Source organism: Eleutherodactylus coqui, chromosome 5 (genome assembly GCF_035609145.1).
Source record: "Eleutherodactylus coqui strain aEleCoq1 chromosome 5, aEleCoq1.hap1, whole genome shotgun sequence".
Lineage (NCBI taxonomy): Eukaryota > Metazoa > Chordata > Amphibia > Anura > Eleutherodactylidae > Eleutherodactylus > Eleutherodactylus coqui.
This window is the reverse complement of record NC_089841.1, coordinates 275,308,428-275,325,495: the sequence shown is the minus strand read 5'-3', so window position 1 is coordinate 275,325,495 and position 17,068 is coordinate 275,308,428. Positions and strand designations below refer to the sequence as shown.

Genomic DNA, 17,068 nt, shown 5'->3' with positions numbered 1-17,068 from the left:
GGAGCGATACGTAACGTCATAAGGAACAATACACACAACGTCAGCCGGAAGGGGGAGGAGCCACGTTATTATCCCCCGGGGCGATACGTAATGTAAGCCGGAAGGAGGAGGAGCTGCGGTTATTATGCACCCGAGCGATACGTAATGTCAGCCGGAAGGAGGAGGAGCCGCGTTATTATCCACCGGAGCGATACGCAACATCACAAGGAACAATACACACGTCAGCCGGAGGGGGGAGGAGCCGCGTTATTATCCACCAGAGCGATACACAACGTCAGCCGGAAGGAGGAGGAGCCACGTTATCCACCAGAGCAATACATAACGTCAGCCGGAAGGGGGGGGAGCCGCGTTATTATCCACCGGAGCAATACATAACGTCAGCCGGAAAGAGGAGGAGCCACGTTATTATACACCGGAGTGATACATAACGTCAGCCGGAAGGGGGAGGAGCCACGTTATCCACCGGAGCAATACGTAACGTCAGCCTGATGGAGGAGGAGCCACGTTATCCACCGCAGCGATATATAACGTCACAAGGAACAATACACACAACGTCAGACGGACAGGGGAAGGAGCCGCGTTATTATCCACCGGAGCAATACATAACCTCAGCCGGAAGGAGGAGGAGCCACATTATCCACCGGAGCAATAGAGAACGTCAGCCGGAAGGAGGAGCCACGTTATCCACCGGAGCGATATATAACATCACAAGGAACAATACACACGTCAGCCGGAGGGGGGAGGAGCTGCGTTATTATCCACCGGAGCAATACATAAGTCAGACGGAGGGGGGAGGAGCCGCGTTATTATCCACCAGAGCGATATATATAACGTCACAAGGAACAATACACACAACGTCAGCTGGAAGGGGGAGGAGCCACGTTATTATCCACCAGAGCAATACAGAACGTCAGCCGGAAGGGGGAGGAGCCACGTTATTATCCACCGGAGCAATACATAACGTCAGCCGGAAGGGAGAGGAGCCACGTTATTATCCACCGGAGCAATACATAACGTCAGCCGGAAGGGAGAGGAGCCACGTTATTATCCACCGAAGCGATACGTAACATCACAAGGAACAATACACACAACGTCAGTCGGGAGGAGGAGGAGCCGCGTTATTGTCCACTGGAGTGATATATAACATTACAAGGAACAATACACACAACATCAGCCGGAAGGGGGAGGAGCCGCGTTATTATCCACCGGAGCGATATATAACATCACAAGGAACAATACACACATCAGCCGGAAGGGGGAGGAGCCACGTTATTATCCACCAGAGCAATACATAACGTCAGCCGGAAGGGAGAGGGGTCACGTTATTATCCCCCGAGGCGATACGTAACGTCAGCTGGAAGAAGGAGGAGCTGTGTTATTATCCACTGGAGCGATATATACCATCACAAGGAACAATACACACAACGTCAGCCGGAAGGAGGAGGAGCCGCGTTATTATACACCGGAGCGATACATAACGTCAGCCGGAAGGGGGAGGAGCCACGTTATTATCCACTGGAGCGATACGTAACGTCAGCTGGAAGAAGGAGGAGCTGTGTTATTATCCACTGGAGCGATATATAACATCACAAGGAACAATACACACAACATCAGCCGGAAGGGGGAGGAGCCGCGTTATTATCCACCGGAGCGATACCTAACGTCAGGCGGAAGCTTTCATGTCTAGCAACAACGGCTTTAACTAGATAAAACATAGAATCAGACCCCTCGCGACATCTCTGACCGCTTGTGCGACGGCAGCCGCTGCTAAAGCCCGCCGATAGCCAAACCTAATCCAGAAGACTTTACTAAGGCGTCCCTTCAGATGCTTAACCCTATAGTGACCTCCTGTACGCCTTCTTACGCTGCTGCATCAGACTACTGGCAGCGGTAGAAACAGAAGCCCGGCATCTGTCTCAATGGTGCGTCCCGTAGAAATCTCAGATCCCCGCTGTTTAACCCTTTACATGCCGCTGATGGAGGCCTGATTGGTTGTTATGGCACCTCCGGGTCTGCCATCTACGGTGGCCTCTGGCTGAGCTTTATAGGCAATACAATACACTGCTATTCTGAAGTATAGCGGTTTATTATAAGATGGTAGTGAGATTCACAGCCCACAAAAGGCAAACACAAAAATGTATTAAAAAGTTAATTAAAATGTTGAGGCCTCCTGTCGACGGCACGCACGGATCCTAAGGGTGGATTCCTGCCGCGCCCGCAGACATGAGGCATTCTTCTTACCGAGTCTATCCTGACGGCACACATGGAGGTTGCCCTTTGACCTCGTTGGGACAGGAAGAGGAGAGTTTTAAGGCCGCCCCCCACCGCTATCCTCCAGTGGCTTACAATCATCACAGCGGTTATGCGGCCAAATCCTATTATTACAGTAAAACAGACAGGTGTACTGAGCATTATACATAATCACAATAGGGTGGGAAGTGCGTGCCGTCATGATGGACTCATGGAAAAGGAACCATCGGAAGAAGCATTCCCCTTATGGCACACATGGAGGCCAGATTATTATGGACACATCGGGGTGGAGAAGAATCCCACGGAACTCCTTTCCTACGATTCTGCGGCGACAGCCACCAATTTAAGGACGCTTTGACCGCTACTGATAGTCTAAGCTTAGACTGACTTCTATCCCACACAAAAAACAATTCTTGTTGTAGAGTTCTGGAATGACCCCCGGACCAGCTGACCATGGAGAACCAAGCCGACATCTGGCCCACAATCCCCGTGGTCTCTCTTATCGGGACCCATCCTTCTGCCGGAAGGTAAAAAAACAACAACACTTACTGGAATCTAGCAAAACCGCCAAAAAAACTTGTTTGGTATCCGGCTGAAGGCTTGAATTTTCTAAATGAATCAACCATCCCGGCTCAGTAAGACGACTCCGGGGCTCGCCAAGTGTTGTTCAAATGAGCAATAGATCGTCTAAATAAGGTCCTAACAGATCCCTCGATCCCGGAGGAATCCTATCGGCTCGATCAGGAGGTTTAACAATACCAAACAGCAGACAAACCCAAAAGGGAACATTTCGGAGTTTATTTTAGTTGCGAACCGAAGATACTTCTGCTAAGCAGATGATTGGGTACATGAAAACAGGCGTCTTTCAGGTCGCACACATTACGTCTGACCGATCGCAGGAAGCGCAGAGCTCACCGTTTCCAATTTGAACAGTCGATTAATTATTTAGGGATTTAAATTAGGAATCATCTAAAAGAACCATCTGGTTTTGGCACCAAAAACAATGGCGAATAAAACCCAAACCCTCGCTGCAACAAAGGGACCGGAACCACCACCCCCATCTGTAACAGGCCCTCTTCCCCCTCCTCCAGTCTTGCTTGCAGATGGGGAAGAAACCAAAAACTTCCTAGGGGGCAGGGAATCAGACTCAATCCTGTACCCTGAAAATATAATTTCCAGTCCCCAGGGATTCCCAGTAAGCCGAGGCCATCTCCCTGACAATTGGCCTAACCCACCCCCTACCGGAACTGTGGATTCATTTATGCTCGGGTCTTGGTGGAAAGAGGGGGTGGGGGGGGGGGGGGGTGGGGGGAGGTTCACCCTTACCTCCCTTCGCGTAGGACCACCTGCCCGCCTTGCCTTTGTTTCTTTGGACCCTAGAACAAAAAGGCTGCCTGAACCCTGCGCTGCTCCTGGAGAACTCCAATGGGAACCCCTTCCTCTTGTCTCCCAGCTTTTCCAAAATTTTGTCCTGCACAGGGCCAGGTAGGTATTCCCCTTGGAAGGGAATTGAGCATAACTTTGAAGCGGTGTCACCTGACCACGCTCGGAGCCACAGCGCACGCCTGCATTTTTCGCTGAAGCATTGGCCAAGAAGCCTGCAGCTTTTTTTTAACAAGGGAGTGCATCCTGCTAACTCTTCCCCAGAGGCTTTTTGCATCAGATGGGACTCTAATTGCGATACCCAGATATGGATAGAGCGAGCAACTGGAGTTGTCGCGATGTTGGCATCCATCAGGTTTGCTGTGGTCCCCCAGCCACACTTGAGGAGCCCGTCCACCTTCCGCTCCATGGGACCCTGGGATCCTTAAGCTGTGAGGCGTCCTTAAATGGGAGTGCTGGGTTTTTTTTTATTAACTTAGCGACTTACATGTCAACTTTCGGAACGGTGTTCCACAATTTAGTCTCCTCAGCGGGGAACAAGAGCCTGTCCTTGAAGTCTTTGGACATTGACAACCGCTTTTCCGTCTTTTCCCATTCATCTTCTACCAGCTGGTTTAGTGTTTGATTAACGGGAAAACCCTTGCGATGTTTTGTTCTCCGGCCACCAAACATCTCGCCCTGAATGGACCGCCCGACACTTCCAGTATTCCACACTGCTGTTATGGGCTCTTCTAGGTTCTGGTTCGAAAAGTAAGGTTTATTGTCATCCTCCTGGAGGAGCGGCGTGGAGGGGTCTACAATCTCACCGTCGGACATCTCTATGGCTGAAGATGCCAGGACCGGTGTCCGGCCCTTTTCACAGACCTGGAAGGCAGGTTCCGCTTGAATCGCCTGGACTTCCTCCCATCCACTAAAGACTGCTGTCCATCTGTAACAGAAGTGTCTTTGTATTATCCTCCCGTTTTTTAGTACATAACGCGCACTTTTTGAGCCTTCCTTTACTGTCCAATTTTTCGGATGTATCCTCCTGCAATAAAATGCAAGAGCGGCTCTTAAATGGAGGATAGCAGTGCAAGGGTTAACGAGAGTTTTGTCCAGGTGGGCTACTCCCGCTCACCTCCCGTCTCCTTCCTTGCTGTCCATCCTGCAGGTCTTGTAGGAAGACTCCTTGAGCGTGTTGCCCATATGGGCGACATCAAGGGGGGGGAAGTCACGCTTTTATTGTGAATTTGGCGCCTCCAGGCAGGCTCCCGACATCCTCGGCATACATTAAGACTCTCCCTGTGTCCCATCGGGACAGGAAGAACACTGGAGAATAGCGGTGGGGGGCGGCCTTAAAAACTCTCCTCTTCCTGTCCCAACAAGGTCAAAGGGCAACCTCCACGTGTGCCGTCAGGATAGACGAAGTGTGGAAAATACATTTACTCACCTGTTCGCATATTAGCCTTTTATTCCCTACCTCGGCCCTAACAACCAATCAGGTTGAATCAGACAACCCAAACAACCAATCAGGTTGCTGGAATTGTGAATCAGAACCAATCAGGTTGCTGGAATTGCGCCATAGTACTGAGCTGGAGAGTAAAAGACTAACATGTCACCTGTTTGGCCGCTGCAGGTCTCCTCTATCGCGGCCGGATATTCTTCCTACTGCACAGCGGATGTGCTCAGCACGCTAGCCAACGTGCTGCGGGCATGCGCCATGCCTTTTTAAAAAAAAAAAATCTCCTGCTTTCCCACAGATCTGCGACACATCTGCAGTGTCAGCTGCAGGGGTGCTGTGAACCGGAAGGCTTCCATTGACTTCAATGGGAACCATCCCTGTGGGATTCACAGAAAAATGGGGTGTGCTGCGATTGTTTCCTGGCGTGATATCTGTGGGTATTTAAATCCCTGCGGATGCCCAGTGATAGTCTATGGGCACACGGAACTGCGGATCATCCATGCGGGCGACCCATGTGGATTCCGCAATTCAATTATGCCCGTGGACAGGAGGTCTTAGTGCGCACGCAAAACATACCAGCACAAATCGGGTATTCTAGTGACCCGCAGGATAGAGTGAGTGTGCCATGTAACCCGCCACTAATGGAAGAAATAGCCACGTTTGTAGATCGCGCCTCACATAAAAGCAGAAGAGAGCAATCAGGGTCATATGGATCAGTGAGCGGCACCAAGAGAACGTAGCAGCCACCCAGCAGCAGCACTGATGGGAAAACGTGACGACAGGAAGGAAGGAAGAGTAGGAAGCTATTAAACAAAAACCACGTAAATTGGGCATCGCCGTAAATTGCACCGAGCTGCAGAATTAACCTCACTTATATCACACGGAACGCTAAAACTGAACTGCAGAGGCAAGAAAAACAAATGGAATAAAGAGAGTGATGAGAGAGTCCTGCGGTCCAAGAAAGAGAGACGACAGTGCTGCAAAAAGAACACAAAAGGCAAGAAAAACAGCAGAATGTGGCGACACAAAAACAGGGAACAGTCTGCAACTGTAACAAAAAAACCTAAACACTATAAGCTTGGGTGTGCTGGCACTGTGCCCGCCGGAAAACTGATATATTATTATAACACATGAAGTACCCATAAATGATCCCCCGACAACAAACCCTCCTGGTGGAAAAAACTTCAATGCTGATGGAAAAGAAGTTATGAAGACAAAACAAAAAAAACGGGAACATTGGTTGGCCGTTGGGACACGGAATGGGCCGTCACCAAGGGGTTAAACATAAAGGGCACTCTCAGCTTTTGTCTGTCAGCGTGCCCCCCAAGCTGTGCGCGCAGTCTACTACTGGGTTAGATAGAAGACACTGTCCTATGTTAATTTTTGCCCCAAGAGAGGCACAGTGTCTTATTTTTGAGGGAAGTCTTAATACTTACCTAGCAGGAGCCGTTCGGGTCCCTCTTGCAGGTCTCCGGGGCTGCGGCAGTCCTCAGGGCTTGAATACCCCGCCTCCAGCAAGAGATTGCTCTGATTGGCTCAGGAACACTGAATGGCTGTCATTGGTCAATGCAGCGCCGCGTCAGCCAATCAAAGCATTGGGTTGCTGAAGGCGGGGTATTCAAGCCCCGCTTCTGGAAGAAACGCTCTGTCAGCTTGGAGGAAGACGCAGCAGCGTCGGAGGCCCGCATGAGGACCGGATCGCCGGCGGTAAGGGAGTAGGTTTTTCTCTTTTAACATGTAGCCAGGGGAGGGCTTATATTTCAAGACGGAGGAGGTCTTACTATCGGGGAGACACGGTGGGCAAGTTCTGTATCCCAGTAAATATATTTTAGGTTCTACAGATTGGAGCCGGATGTCCCCATGTTACTACAGGAAACGGATAACGTAAAAACCCTGCAGCAGAAATGAAGGGGTCGGCGTGCGGCGACATTCCCACCAGCGAGACTCTCCGATAGTCTTGTGCGTTGTCCATTCTTTGGGATGGCCTTATTCACATGAACAATGTTCCATCTTTTGGCGCTCTCGGACCGCCTCGCCCTGTAAAGGCACGGCGCCCACCTACGATGCGATGTGACGTTTCCCACGGAAACACTTGCGATCCTCTGAAGTAAAACGTCTTGCATCTGCATAAAAAAACGGGTTTGTAAGCGCAATATTGGGGCCCGTCTGTCAGCCCGCGATGGCACTAACCGGTGTGAATGCGGCCTAGTCGGAGTTTTGGTTTACCGACTTCACAGCTTTTATTTCCAGGATCGGCGCAAGTACAAGCGAAAGTCGACTTGGTTTGATTATTGGTGAATGCTTGGGGCGTCCCCTTGGGCGGCACGCTGTTGGGGGGGCTATGCTTAACCATAGGGTGAGGCTCTCCAGAGAACGTCTATACTCCTGTAGCGGCCCACCCTTGGACTGGTCTGTGGATTCCCCCTGCACCCTATGGCGGCAGACATATCTACTGCGGTCAGGGACTCGGCGTACGTACCAAGGACTTATCTTCAGCAGCGGTATAGGGGCACATGTGAAGAAAACCGTAAGAAGGAGGAAAGACTTTCTACCCCAAACATCAGACAGTGCTCCAATGAGGGGGGCACTCAAGAAGGAGAGAAGCCCCTGTAAGACAAACGAGACATAATTAGTGATGTGACCGCCACATTGTAGGGCTACAGAGCAGGACGGAGCCGCTGGCGTACAGCCGTTGGTCATGCTTCTTACCTTGACTCCGTGGATGAGGCCGTTCATTAAGAAGGTGTGCTGAGGGAACGTCTGGTGCAGAACCTGCTGGGAGAACATCAAGTCTTCAGTCCGTCCCACCGGCGGTGGAGCGCCAACAGTCATCGGAAGCTACTTACCGTTAACATGGGTGTCGTCAGCAACCCCCAGGCGAAAAACTCCAAGAATATAACCACCACGGCATGGTAGACGCTGGGCTCCCCGACCCCCTGGCGCTGTTGGAGACAAACCAATCACCAGTTATCTACAGTACCTCCAACCCGTCTACAACCAACCTTCATGGCAATCTACGGAGGGAGAAGACGACCCCGCCAACAGCGGCGCCAGTCATGTATGCCTTACCATTCCTACCGAGAAACTGGAATGAGGGCTGCCAGCGAGGCAACGAACCCCACTGACCTACGCCACCATGGTGTCCGCCATATTACCAGAAACCAATCCCGCTGCTGCGTCTTTCTGGTATATTCCATGGAATATGAGAAGGAAGCTCCCAACTTCCCAACAGCCTCCATCGGAGATGTCATCGAAGACTAAGGCCGAATTCAGACGGCCGGATGCAAGCTGCACCTGAGAAACTAGAGTGGCACACGCTGTCAGGGGCACGCGGACCCCCCCCCATCCGGGGCCACTGTCAGGGGCACGCAGTTCTCCCCATTTGGGGCCGCTGTCAGGGGTACGCGGACCCCCCCATCCAGGGCTGCTGTCAGGTGAGGAGGTTGCATCTTCTGATATCGGCTGCGGATATGCAGGCGATTCGGAGTTAATATCTGCACCAATAGTGCGGATTTTGACTCCATTTTGGATTCGGAAACGCTGCAGTATTCCTGCTCCGTGTAAACGTGCCCTTAAAGGGGTTTTCCAGGCAGCGGCTGTCAGTGCCGATATAAGCCAGGGTGGGAGTGGATGCTGCTGCTCCGACCCGTCAGTGGGACCGCCGCCTGCAATTACAACAAGGCGGCTACGCAGGGTGGGAGCAGTGGCTGCCGCTCCGACCCCGGTGTATCCCGGCGCTGCCTGGAGACCCCTGTAAGGTGTACGAGAGGCTGCGGGACAAGACAGAGAAGACCCCTCAGACATCCCACGTGTGCGGCGGTATAACATGCATGTATAGTGCAGCCGTGTACACGAGGCGCCGGGGATCGACTCCGGACCACCCAGAGACCCTCCAACACATCTCTTGCCTCTCCTCATATCCGGGTCTCTGTACAGCTGCTGGGGGCAACAACATTTGGGCACTACACCTGGTTTAGTCAGCGACTAATGTGTGATGAGACTTTGGCTGGTCCCTCTGTGGTTGGTTTTCTGGCACTAGAGCCAGTAATGGACGCCCAGACAGAATGCCAGAAGCGGGGAGGAGAGCATGTGCAGCAGCGTGCGCCTCAGCTAATATTTGCTCCCCTGTTGGCAGCGCATCAGAGTACACATTATACCATCACACAAAGCCCCCCCCCCTCAAAGCCTGAGGACCCCCAGCGCATCGCACCGCCCCCCTCAAAGCCTGAGGACCCCCAGCGCACCGCACCGCCCCCCTCAAAGCCTGAGGACCCCCAGCGCACCGCCCCGCCCCCCCTCAAAGCCTGAGGACCCCCAGCGCACCGCACCGCCCCCCTCAAAGCCTGAGGACCCCCAGCGCCCCGCCCCGCCCCCCCTCAAAGCCTGAGGACCCCCAGCACCGCCCCCCCTCAAAGCCTGAGGACCCCCAGCACCGCCCCCCCTCAAAGCCTGAGGACCCCCAGCGCACCACACCGCCCCCCCCTCAAAGCCTGAGGACCCCCAGCACCGCCCCCCCTCAAAGCCTCAGGACCCCCAGCACCGCCCCGCCCCCCCTCAAAGCCTGAGGACCCCAGCACCGCCCCGCCCCCCCTCAAAGCCTCAGGACCCCCAGCACCGCCCCGCCTCAAAGCCTCAGGACCCCCAGCGCCGCACCGCCCCGCCCCCCCCCCCTCAAAGCCTCAGGACCCCCAGCGCCGCACCGCCCCCCCTCAAAGCCTCAGGAGCCCCAGCGCCGCGCCGCCCCGCCCCCCTCAAAGCCTCAGGACCCCCAGCGCCGCCCCGCCCCCCTCAAAGCCTGAGGACCCCCAGCGCCGCCCCGCCCCCCCTCAAAGCCTCAGGACCCCCAGTGCACCGCCCCGCCCCCCCTCAAAGCCTCAGGACCCCCAGCGCACCGCCCCGCCCCCCCTCAAAGCCTCAGGACCCCCAGCGCACCGCCCCCCCCCCTCAAAGCCTCAGGACCCCCAGCGCACCGCCCCCCCCCTCAAAGCCTCAGGACCCCCAGCGCACCGCCCCCCCCCCCCTCAAAGCCTCAGGACCCCCAGCGCACCGCCCCCCCCCCCTCAAAGCCTCAGGAGCCCCAGCGCCGCGCCGCCCCGCCCCCCTCAAAGCCTCAGGACCCCCAGCGCCACCCCGCCCCCCTCAAAGCCTGAGGACCCCCAGCTCCGCCCCGCCCCCCCTCAAAGCCTCAGGACCCCCAGTGCACCGCCCCGCCCCCCCTCAAAGCCTCAGGACCCCCAGCGCACCGCCCCGCCCCCCCTCAAAGCCTCAGGACCCCCAGCGCACCGCCCCCCCCCCCCCTCAAAGCCTCAGGACCCCCAGCGCACCGCCCCCCCCCCCCCCCCTCAAAGCCTCAGGACCCCCAGCGCACCGCCCCCCCCCCCCCTCAAAGCCTCAGGACCCCCAGCGCACCCCCCCCCCCCCCCTCAAAGCCTCAGGACCCCCAGCGCACCGCCCCCCCCCCCCCTCAAAGCCTCAGGACCCCCAGCGCACCGCCCCCCCCCTCAAAGCCTCAGGACCCCCAGCGCACCGCCCCCCCCCTCAAAGCCTCAGGACCCCCAGCGCACCGCCCCCCCCCCTCAAAGCCTCAGGACCCCCAGCGCACCGCCCCCCCCCCCCCCTCAAAGCCTCAGGACCCCCAGCGCACCGCCCCCCCCCCCCCTCAAAGCCTCAGGACCCCCAGCGCACCGCCCCCCCCCCCCCCCCCCCTCAAAGCCTCAGGACCCCCAGCGCACCGCCCCCCCCCCCCCCCCTCAAAGCCTCAGGACCCCCAGCGCACCGCCCCCCCCCCCTCAAAGCCTCAGGACCCCCAGCGCACCGCCCCCCTCAAAGCTTCAGGACCCCCACTGTACCAGCTCTGCAATACCCTGTAGGATGGCTTCCAGGCACTACAGCAAGCAGACAGAGCCGACCCCCCGGCGTTGGGAGTGAGCCCCTCATGTTATCAGGGTTGTCTACAACTAGGGGTGGATGCCAGCGGACGAGCGACGCACCACAACCCCAAATATTGGGACCCCACTGAGTTTTCTGCGCATTTGAAGTTTGTGGCGCCTCACCCCAGCGGCTGCATGAATGTGTGAGAGTACAGCGCCCCCCTGAGGCCACCGCCTGCAGCGATCCCTACTGGTGGGATATAAGGGAGCCGCTAGAGCCTATGTTATGGCGCTCACGAGTAGGATCCCACGAGGTCCGACCGCAGCTCTGAAGCCTTAGGGAGCTCCACTAGAACCGCACGACGCAGATAAGACAAGTCCGTCCGCGGGGGCCGCATGGAAGCATGACTGGTCCCTCCAGGGACAGGTGCGCAAAACCAGCGCAAGTCAGACTCGCAGCAGAAAACCTGGTAGCTTCAGGAGGGTTCTTCATCCGGGGTGCCCCCTGTGCCCGCTCACCTACGGAGATCGCCTGCTGTTCTCTATGTGGGCACGCACAGCCTGAAGGGTGAGGCTGGCAGAGCAGGACCTGCCGTTGGGCACCGGTCATACGGGGCGACGGGCTCCCTTCGTGTGAGGGTATATCTGCAGCATCTTAGTGCCCTCTGTCTCCTAGAGGCACCCCTGTGCCCGGCACGCTGGGAAAAGAAAAAAATAACAACCAGCTGGCAAACCTAAAGGAGACGCCAAGTAGAAGGTTTCCAATCCTTCACCTGTGGGCAGATGGTGCCCGTGTGCCCGCCGCCAGCCTTCCCAGCACTGTAATAAGAGTACGGTGTGCGGGCAGCAGAGAGATGCCGTCTCCCCAGAGCGGGCTGTGCCAGGCGTCATGCGGGCATCACAAATACAAGGATTTAAAACGGAGAAAAATAGGAATTCATTTTTTTTTTTAAATTTGAGAAACTTTGCAGATCCTCTGAAATACTTGGGTGCCCGCGGGTGCCAGGCTGCCACCACGGCCCAGAACAGAGCGGGCGCAGGCTGCCACCACCGCCCAGAACAGAGCGGGCGCAGGCTGCCACCACGGCCCAGAACAGAGCGGGCGCAGGCTGCCACCACGGCCCAGAACAGAGCGGGCGCAGGCTGCCACCACGGCCCAGAACAGAGCGGGCGCAGGCTGCCGCCACCACCACCCAGAACAGAGCGGGCGCAGGCTGCCACCACCGCCCAGAACAGAGCGGGCGCAGGCTGCCACCACCGCCCAGAACAGAGCCGGCACCGGCTGCCACCACGGCCCAGAACAGAGCCGGCGCCGGCTGCCACCACGGCCCAGAACAGAGCGGGCGCAGGCTGCCACCACCGCCCAGAACAGAGCGGGCGCAGGCTGCCACCACCGCCCAGAACAGAGCGGGCGCAGGCTGCCACCACCGCCCAGAACAGAGCGGGCGCAGGCTGCCACCACCGCCCAGAACAGAGCGGGCGCAGGCTGCCACCACCGCCCAGAACAGAGCGGGCGCAGGCTGCCACCACCGCCCAGAACAGAGCGGGCGCAGGCTGCCACCACCGCCCAGAACAGAGCGGGCGCAGGCTGCCACCACCGCCCAGAACAGAGCGGGCGCAGGCTGCCACCACGGCCCAGAACAGAGCGGGCGCAGGCTGCCACCACGGCCCAGAACAGAGCGGGCGCAGGCTGCCAGCTGGTATCAAGTCACCCTTCTAAAGAGACATTAACCCAAATCTGAAAAGTTCCTAAACAAGCAGCGGGTCACCCTCCTCGGGGCTGGCAGTGTCACCCTTCCCCGGGCTGGCAGCGGGTCACCCTCCTCGGGGCTGGCAGCGGGTCACCCTCCTCGGGGCTGGCAGCGGGTCACCCTCCTCGGGGCTGGCAGCGGGTCACCCTAGAAGTGGTGGCCGCCTGTGGCCCCGCCAGCAGCTGACATCACGTGCCCGCCGCTGCCATATGCTCCGCGGGGACAGTCACTCACCGTCCCTCCATCTTTAATGATGATCTTCTTGGCCAGCAGGATGCTGCGGTTCAGCCTCTTCTTCTTCTTCTTTTCTCCGGTCATGCTGAGCTCCGGCCCGTCATCCCGACACCGGGGAGCAGCCCTCACGGCTCACCGGGCCCCACTGCCATGGAAACGGCGGCTCCTCCGCATCATCCCACCCCCATCACCCGCTTCCGGGCCCCGCCGATCACCCCGCCCCTCGCTCACTGACGAACCAATCACCGATGTCCGTTAGCGCAGTGAGCGCTCCCATTGGTTGTCGCGCTCGTCCTTCATGTCCGACACGCCTGCTGTTTGGCTGGATCCCATGACGCAATATGCATGGAGAGTCCGTTTACACTGAGAGCGGCTGCGGCCGGGGCGGGCGCCTCTGCTGGTGAGAGCCCGCATGTGCAGCCGGCCTGGGGAGCATCTGCCTCATGAGCCCGGAGTCTATGTGAAGGGAGAGCTGTCGACCAATCACAGCTCGGCTTACACGCTGGACTAAATGGTGTCAGCTGCGCTGTGATTGGTTGCCAGGGGCAACAGAGCCCTTTCTAATTCTGCCTCACCTGGGGACATGGGGCCAGGTGTGGGAATAGTGGCGGCTCCAGGGCCCATCATGTAGCGCACTGATTAACCCTTAAGGAACCCCTTCGCCCTGTAACGCCCGTATTCCGCCGCCCGCCGGGTGTTCTGCGGGACGAGTCGTATTTTTTCACTTATAATATTTAATGTACGAAAAACTTTACAAAATTCTAAGTGGAGTAAAAACCGCGCCAGCCCGCCATCCCGCCATCCCGCCACCCCGCCATCCCGCCATCCTGCCATCCCGCCACCCTGCCATCCCGCCACCCCGCCATCCTGCCATCCCGCCACCCCGCCATCCCGCCATCCCGCCATCCCGCCACCCCGCCATCCCGCTATCCCGCCACCCCGCCACCCCGCCATCCCGCCACCCCGCCACCCCGCCATCCCGCCATCGTCCGCGGCATTTAAAGCCGCCAAACTATGTTGGGAGGTCCCGTACGCCCCCCACCGGCGGTGAGATTGGGGGAGCCGTGCAGGTGTCATGGCAGCCAGGAGCGTTCTGAAAGGCCCCAGGGCCGCCTTAGGCCGCCTGCATGTGGGCACTGGCAGGTTAGCTTCAATAGAACCTCATAGCTGCGGACCTACGCCGTGGGCACTAGCCCTTGTCCCCTGTGCCGCCCGCCGCTGCGCCCGCAGGGGGGCACCACTTGTACTCATCTTCTGACTCCATAACCTTTTTATGTGTCCCTCCACCCCGTTTTGCGCGGCTCATGTTTTGCGCGGCGTCCCGTAGTTTCCCTTGGCACCATTTTAGAATACATATGACTTTTTGATCGCTTTTTATTACATTTATGTTTTTGGAGACAGAATGACCAAGAAAGCGCAGGACTGACGTTCGTTATTTATTTTTCAGACGACGTTCACCGTAAATAATGCGCTACTTTAATAGATCGGACTTTTACGGACGCGGCGATACTAAATATGTATTTTTATTTGACTATTTATATTCTTTTATTATAAATATGGAAAATGTTTTTTTTACCTTTTATTACTTTTTATTTTTTCTTCTTTTTTAGCCCCCCCGGGGAACCACAACTAGTGCTGCTCTGATGGCTCCAGCAGTATGATGTAACGCCACAGCATCTGACAGGCAGTCTATCAGGCCACCCCACGGGCATTTCAGAAGGCCCCCGGCTGCCATGACAGTCGCACGGCTCCCTGCAATCTCATCGGCCGGGGGATTTACATACCGCTGTCAGAATTGATGGCGTCATATAAAGGGCGTCATATGGGAGTGGTGGTGGGCGGCGCCCGCACTGTATGGAGGGATACTTACCCCGAGGCTGCAGGACTTACCTGCAGTCCCACAGTGTTAAGGGCTTGAGACTACGGCGCCCGCGGGTGTCATCACTGTGTATTACATGGAGAATGAGCGGGTAGATCCGGGCCAGACGGATGGCAGCATTGCCTTGTGAACCCGTCATATACATGGGCAATGGTTTTTTCGTTTTATCTTTTTGCGCATGTCTCTTGGCGTCCTATGGAACGCATCGCCCTTTGTTTTTAATGGGACAGGTGAAGACGTCGCACGGCGGGCGATCCGAGGTTTCCGTTGAAGATCGGGATCGCTACTTTAATTGAAATGATGGGAGGCATTGTTAATGAAGAACGCCTCGCATCCGCGGGACAGCGCACGTTCACGAGCGTCAGCAAGTTTCACGGCTCGATGTCACACTCGCTCATGTGGAAAAAGCCTAAGGCCTCATGTGCACGGGCAAATTAAGAATTAAAATGCGCAGCGTTTTTCCCGCACACGCGGATCCGCACCCCATAGGGATGCATTGACCACCCGTGGGTAGATAAATCCCCGCGGATCGTCAATAAAAGGGAATTTTAAAAAAATGGAGCATGAAAAAAAATGGACCATGCTCCATTTAGGTGCGGATCGCGCGTGCGGAGCTCATAGAGCACATAGAGCACATAGAACACATAGAGCTCATAGGGCACATAGGGCACATAGGGCACATAGAGCTCATAGGGCACATAGAGCACATAGAGCACATAGAGCTCATAGGGCACATAGAGCACATAGAGCACATAGAGCTCATAGGGCACATAGAGCTCATAGGGCACATAGAGCTCATAGAACACATAGAGCTCATAGAGCACATAGAGCACATAGAGCTCATAGAGCACATAGAGCTCATAGAGCTCATAGAGCACATAGAGCACATAGAGCACATAGAGCTCATAGGGCACATAGAGCTCATAGGGCACATAGAGCACATAGAGCACATAGAGCTCATAGAACACATAGAGCACATAGAGCTCATAGAGCACATAGAGCTCATAGAGCACATAGAGCACATAGAGCACATAGGGCTCATAGGGCACATAGAGCTCATAGGGCACATAGAGCTCATAGAACACATAGAGCTCATAGAGCACATAGAGCACATAGAGCTCATAGAGCACATAGAGCTCATAGGGCACATAGAGCTCATAGAGCTCATAGAGCACATAGAGCACATAGGGCACATAGAGCTCATAGAGCACATAGAGCACATAGAGCTCATAGAGCACATAGAGCACATAGAGCTCATAGAGCACATAGAGCTCATAGGGCACATAGAGCTCATAGAGCTCATAGAGCACATAGAGCACATAGGGCACATAGAGCTCATAGAGCACATAGAGCACATAGAGCTCATAGAGCACATAGAGCACATAGAGCTCATAGAGCACATAGAGCTCATAGGGCACATAGAGCTCATAGAGCACATAGAGCACATAGAGCTCATAGAGCACATAGAGCACATAGAGCTCATAGAGCACATAGAGCTCATAGCTCAATCGATCTCCCGCATGAAAAATATAAGACAATTACAGTGCATCCGCAGCCCAAATCTGCAGCGGATCTGATTTTCCCCGTGGACATGAGGCCTAAGGGCGGCTTCACACAAAATTTGTACGCGCAATTCACAGTGAATAGAACCCTTTGATTCCAGCGGCTTCGGTCACATGAGCAGATTTTTCCTGTGCACATCAGTTGTGCAAAACAACGGCAGCACGCTCTATTGTGCGTCAAAAGTCCCCATAGAAGTCAATAGGGAGGCCCAAATGTGCGCAAAATACTCAAGGAAACGTATGCACAAAAATGCTCGCCTAAGTGCAACGCATGAGCGCCGCAAGCGCTGCACTCTTGCATATTACTGTACTTGTTGCACTGACAGGCCGGATCACAAGGGGACGGGCCGTAAATTTAAAGGCTGCCTGGCCTAATGACTTCTACATGTGTTCTTTTCCCGCCGTATTGTACATTTGCGCGCCTCCCATAAAGCTCTATAAGGACCTTTGGTGCACATAAAAATAAAGCATGCTTCGGCCGCACAAAATGTGCGCAGAACAGAGTAACTACCGCTATTTTGCCGCAAGAAAATTGTGGCAAAAGCGCATCTTCGCTGTGAGCTGTGAGCGCTGCCACGCTTTATTTGGGGAACGATCTCGCATCGCATCGCTGCCGCCCGCGATATAACTGAGCGAAAATCAAAGGAGACTTGTAATGCTAAAATTGCATCGCAACACGCGTTTGTAGCGCTGCGATC

At 55.8% G+C, this 17,068-nt stretch overlaps 1 protein-coding gene across 1 annotated transcript in view; it reads right to left on the bottom strand.

Moving 5' to 3' along the window:
• Positions 1-13,136, bottom strand: part of LOC136628664 (hippocampus abundant transcript 1 protein-like) — a 34,436-nt gene extending 21,300 nt beyond the window's left edge. Inside the window, exons 1-4 of the mRNA XM_066604759.1 lie at positions 12,930-13,136; positions 7,921-8,016; positions 7,784-7,846; positions 7,554-7,681 (exon numbers count right to left, since the gene is read on the bottom strand). Of these exons, the coding sequence (XP_066460856.1) occupies positions 7,554-7,681; positions 7,784-7,846; positions 7,921-8,016; positions 12,930-13,013 (371 nt within the window). The 5' untranslated portion in view covers positions 13,014-13,136. The remainder of the gene's footprint in view (positions 1-7,553; positions 7,682-7,783; positions 7,847-7,920; positions 8,017-12,929) is intronic.
• Positions 13,137-17,068: the final 3,932 nt, after the last annotated feature.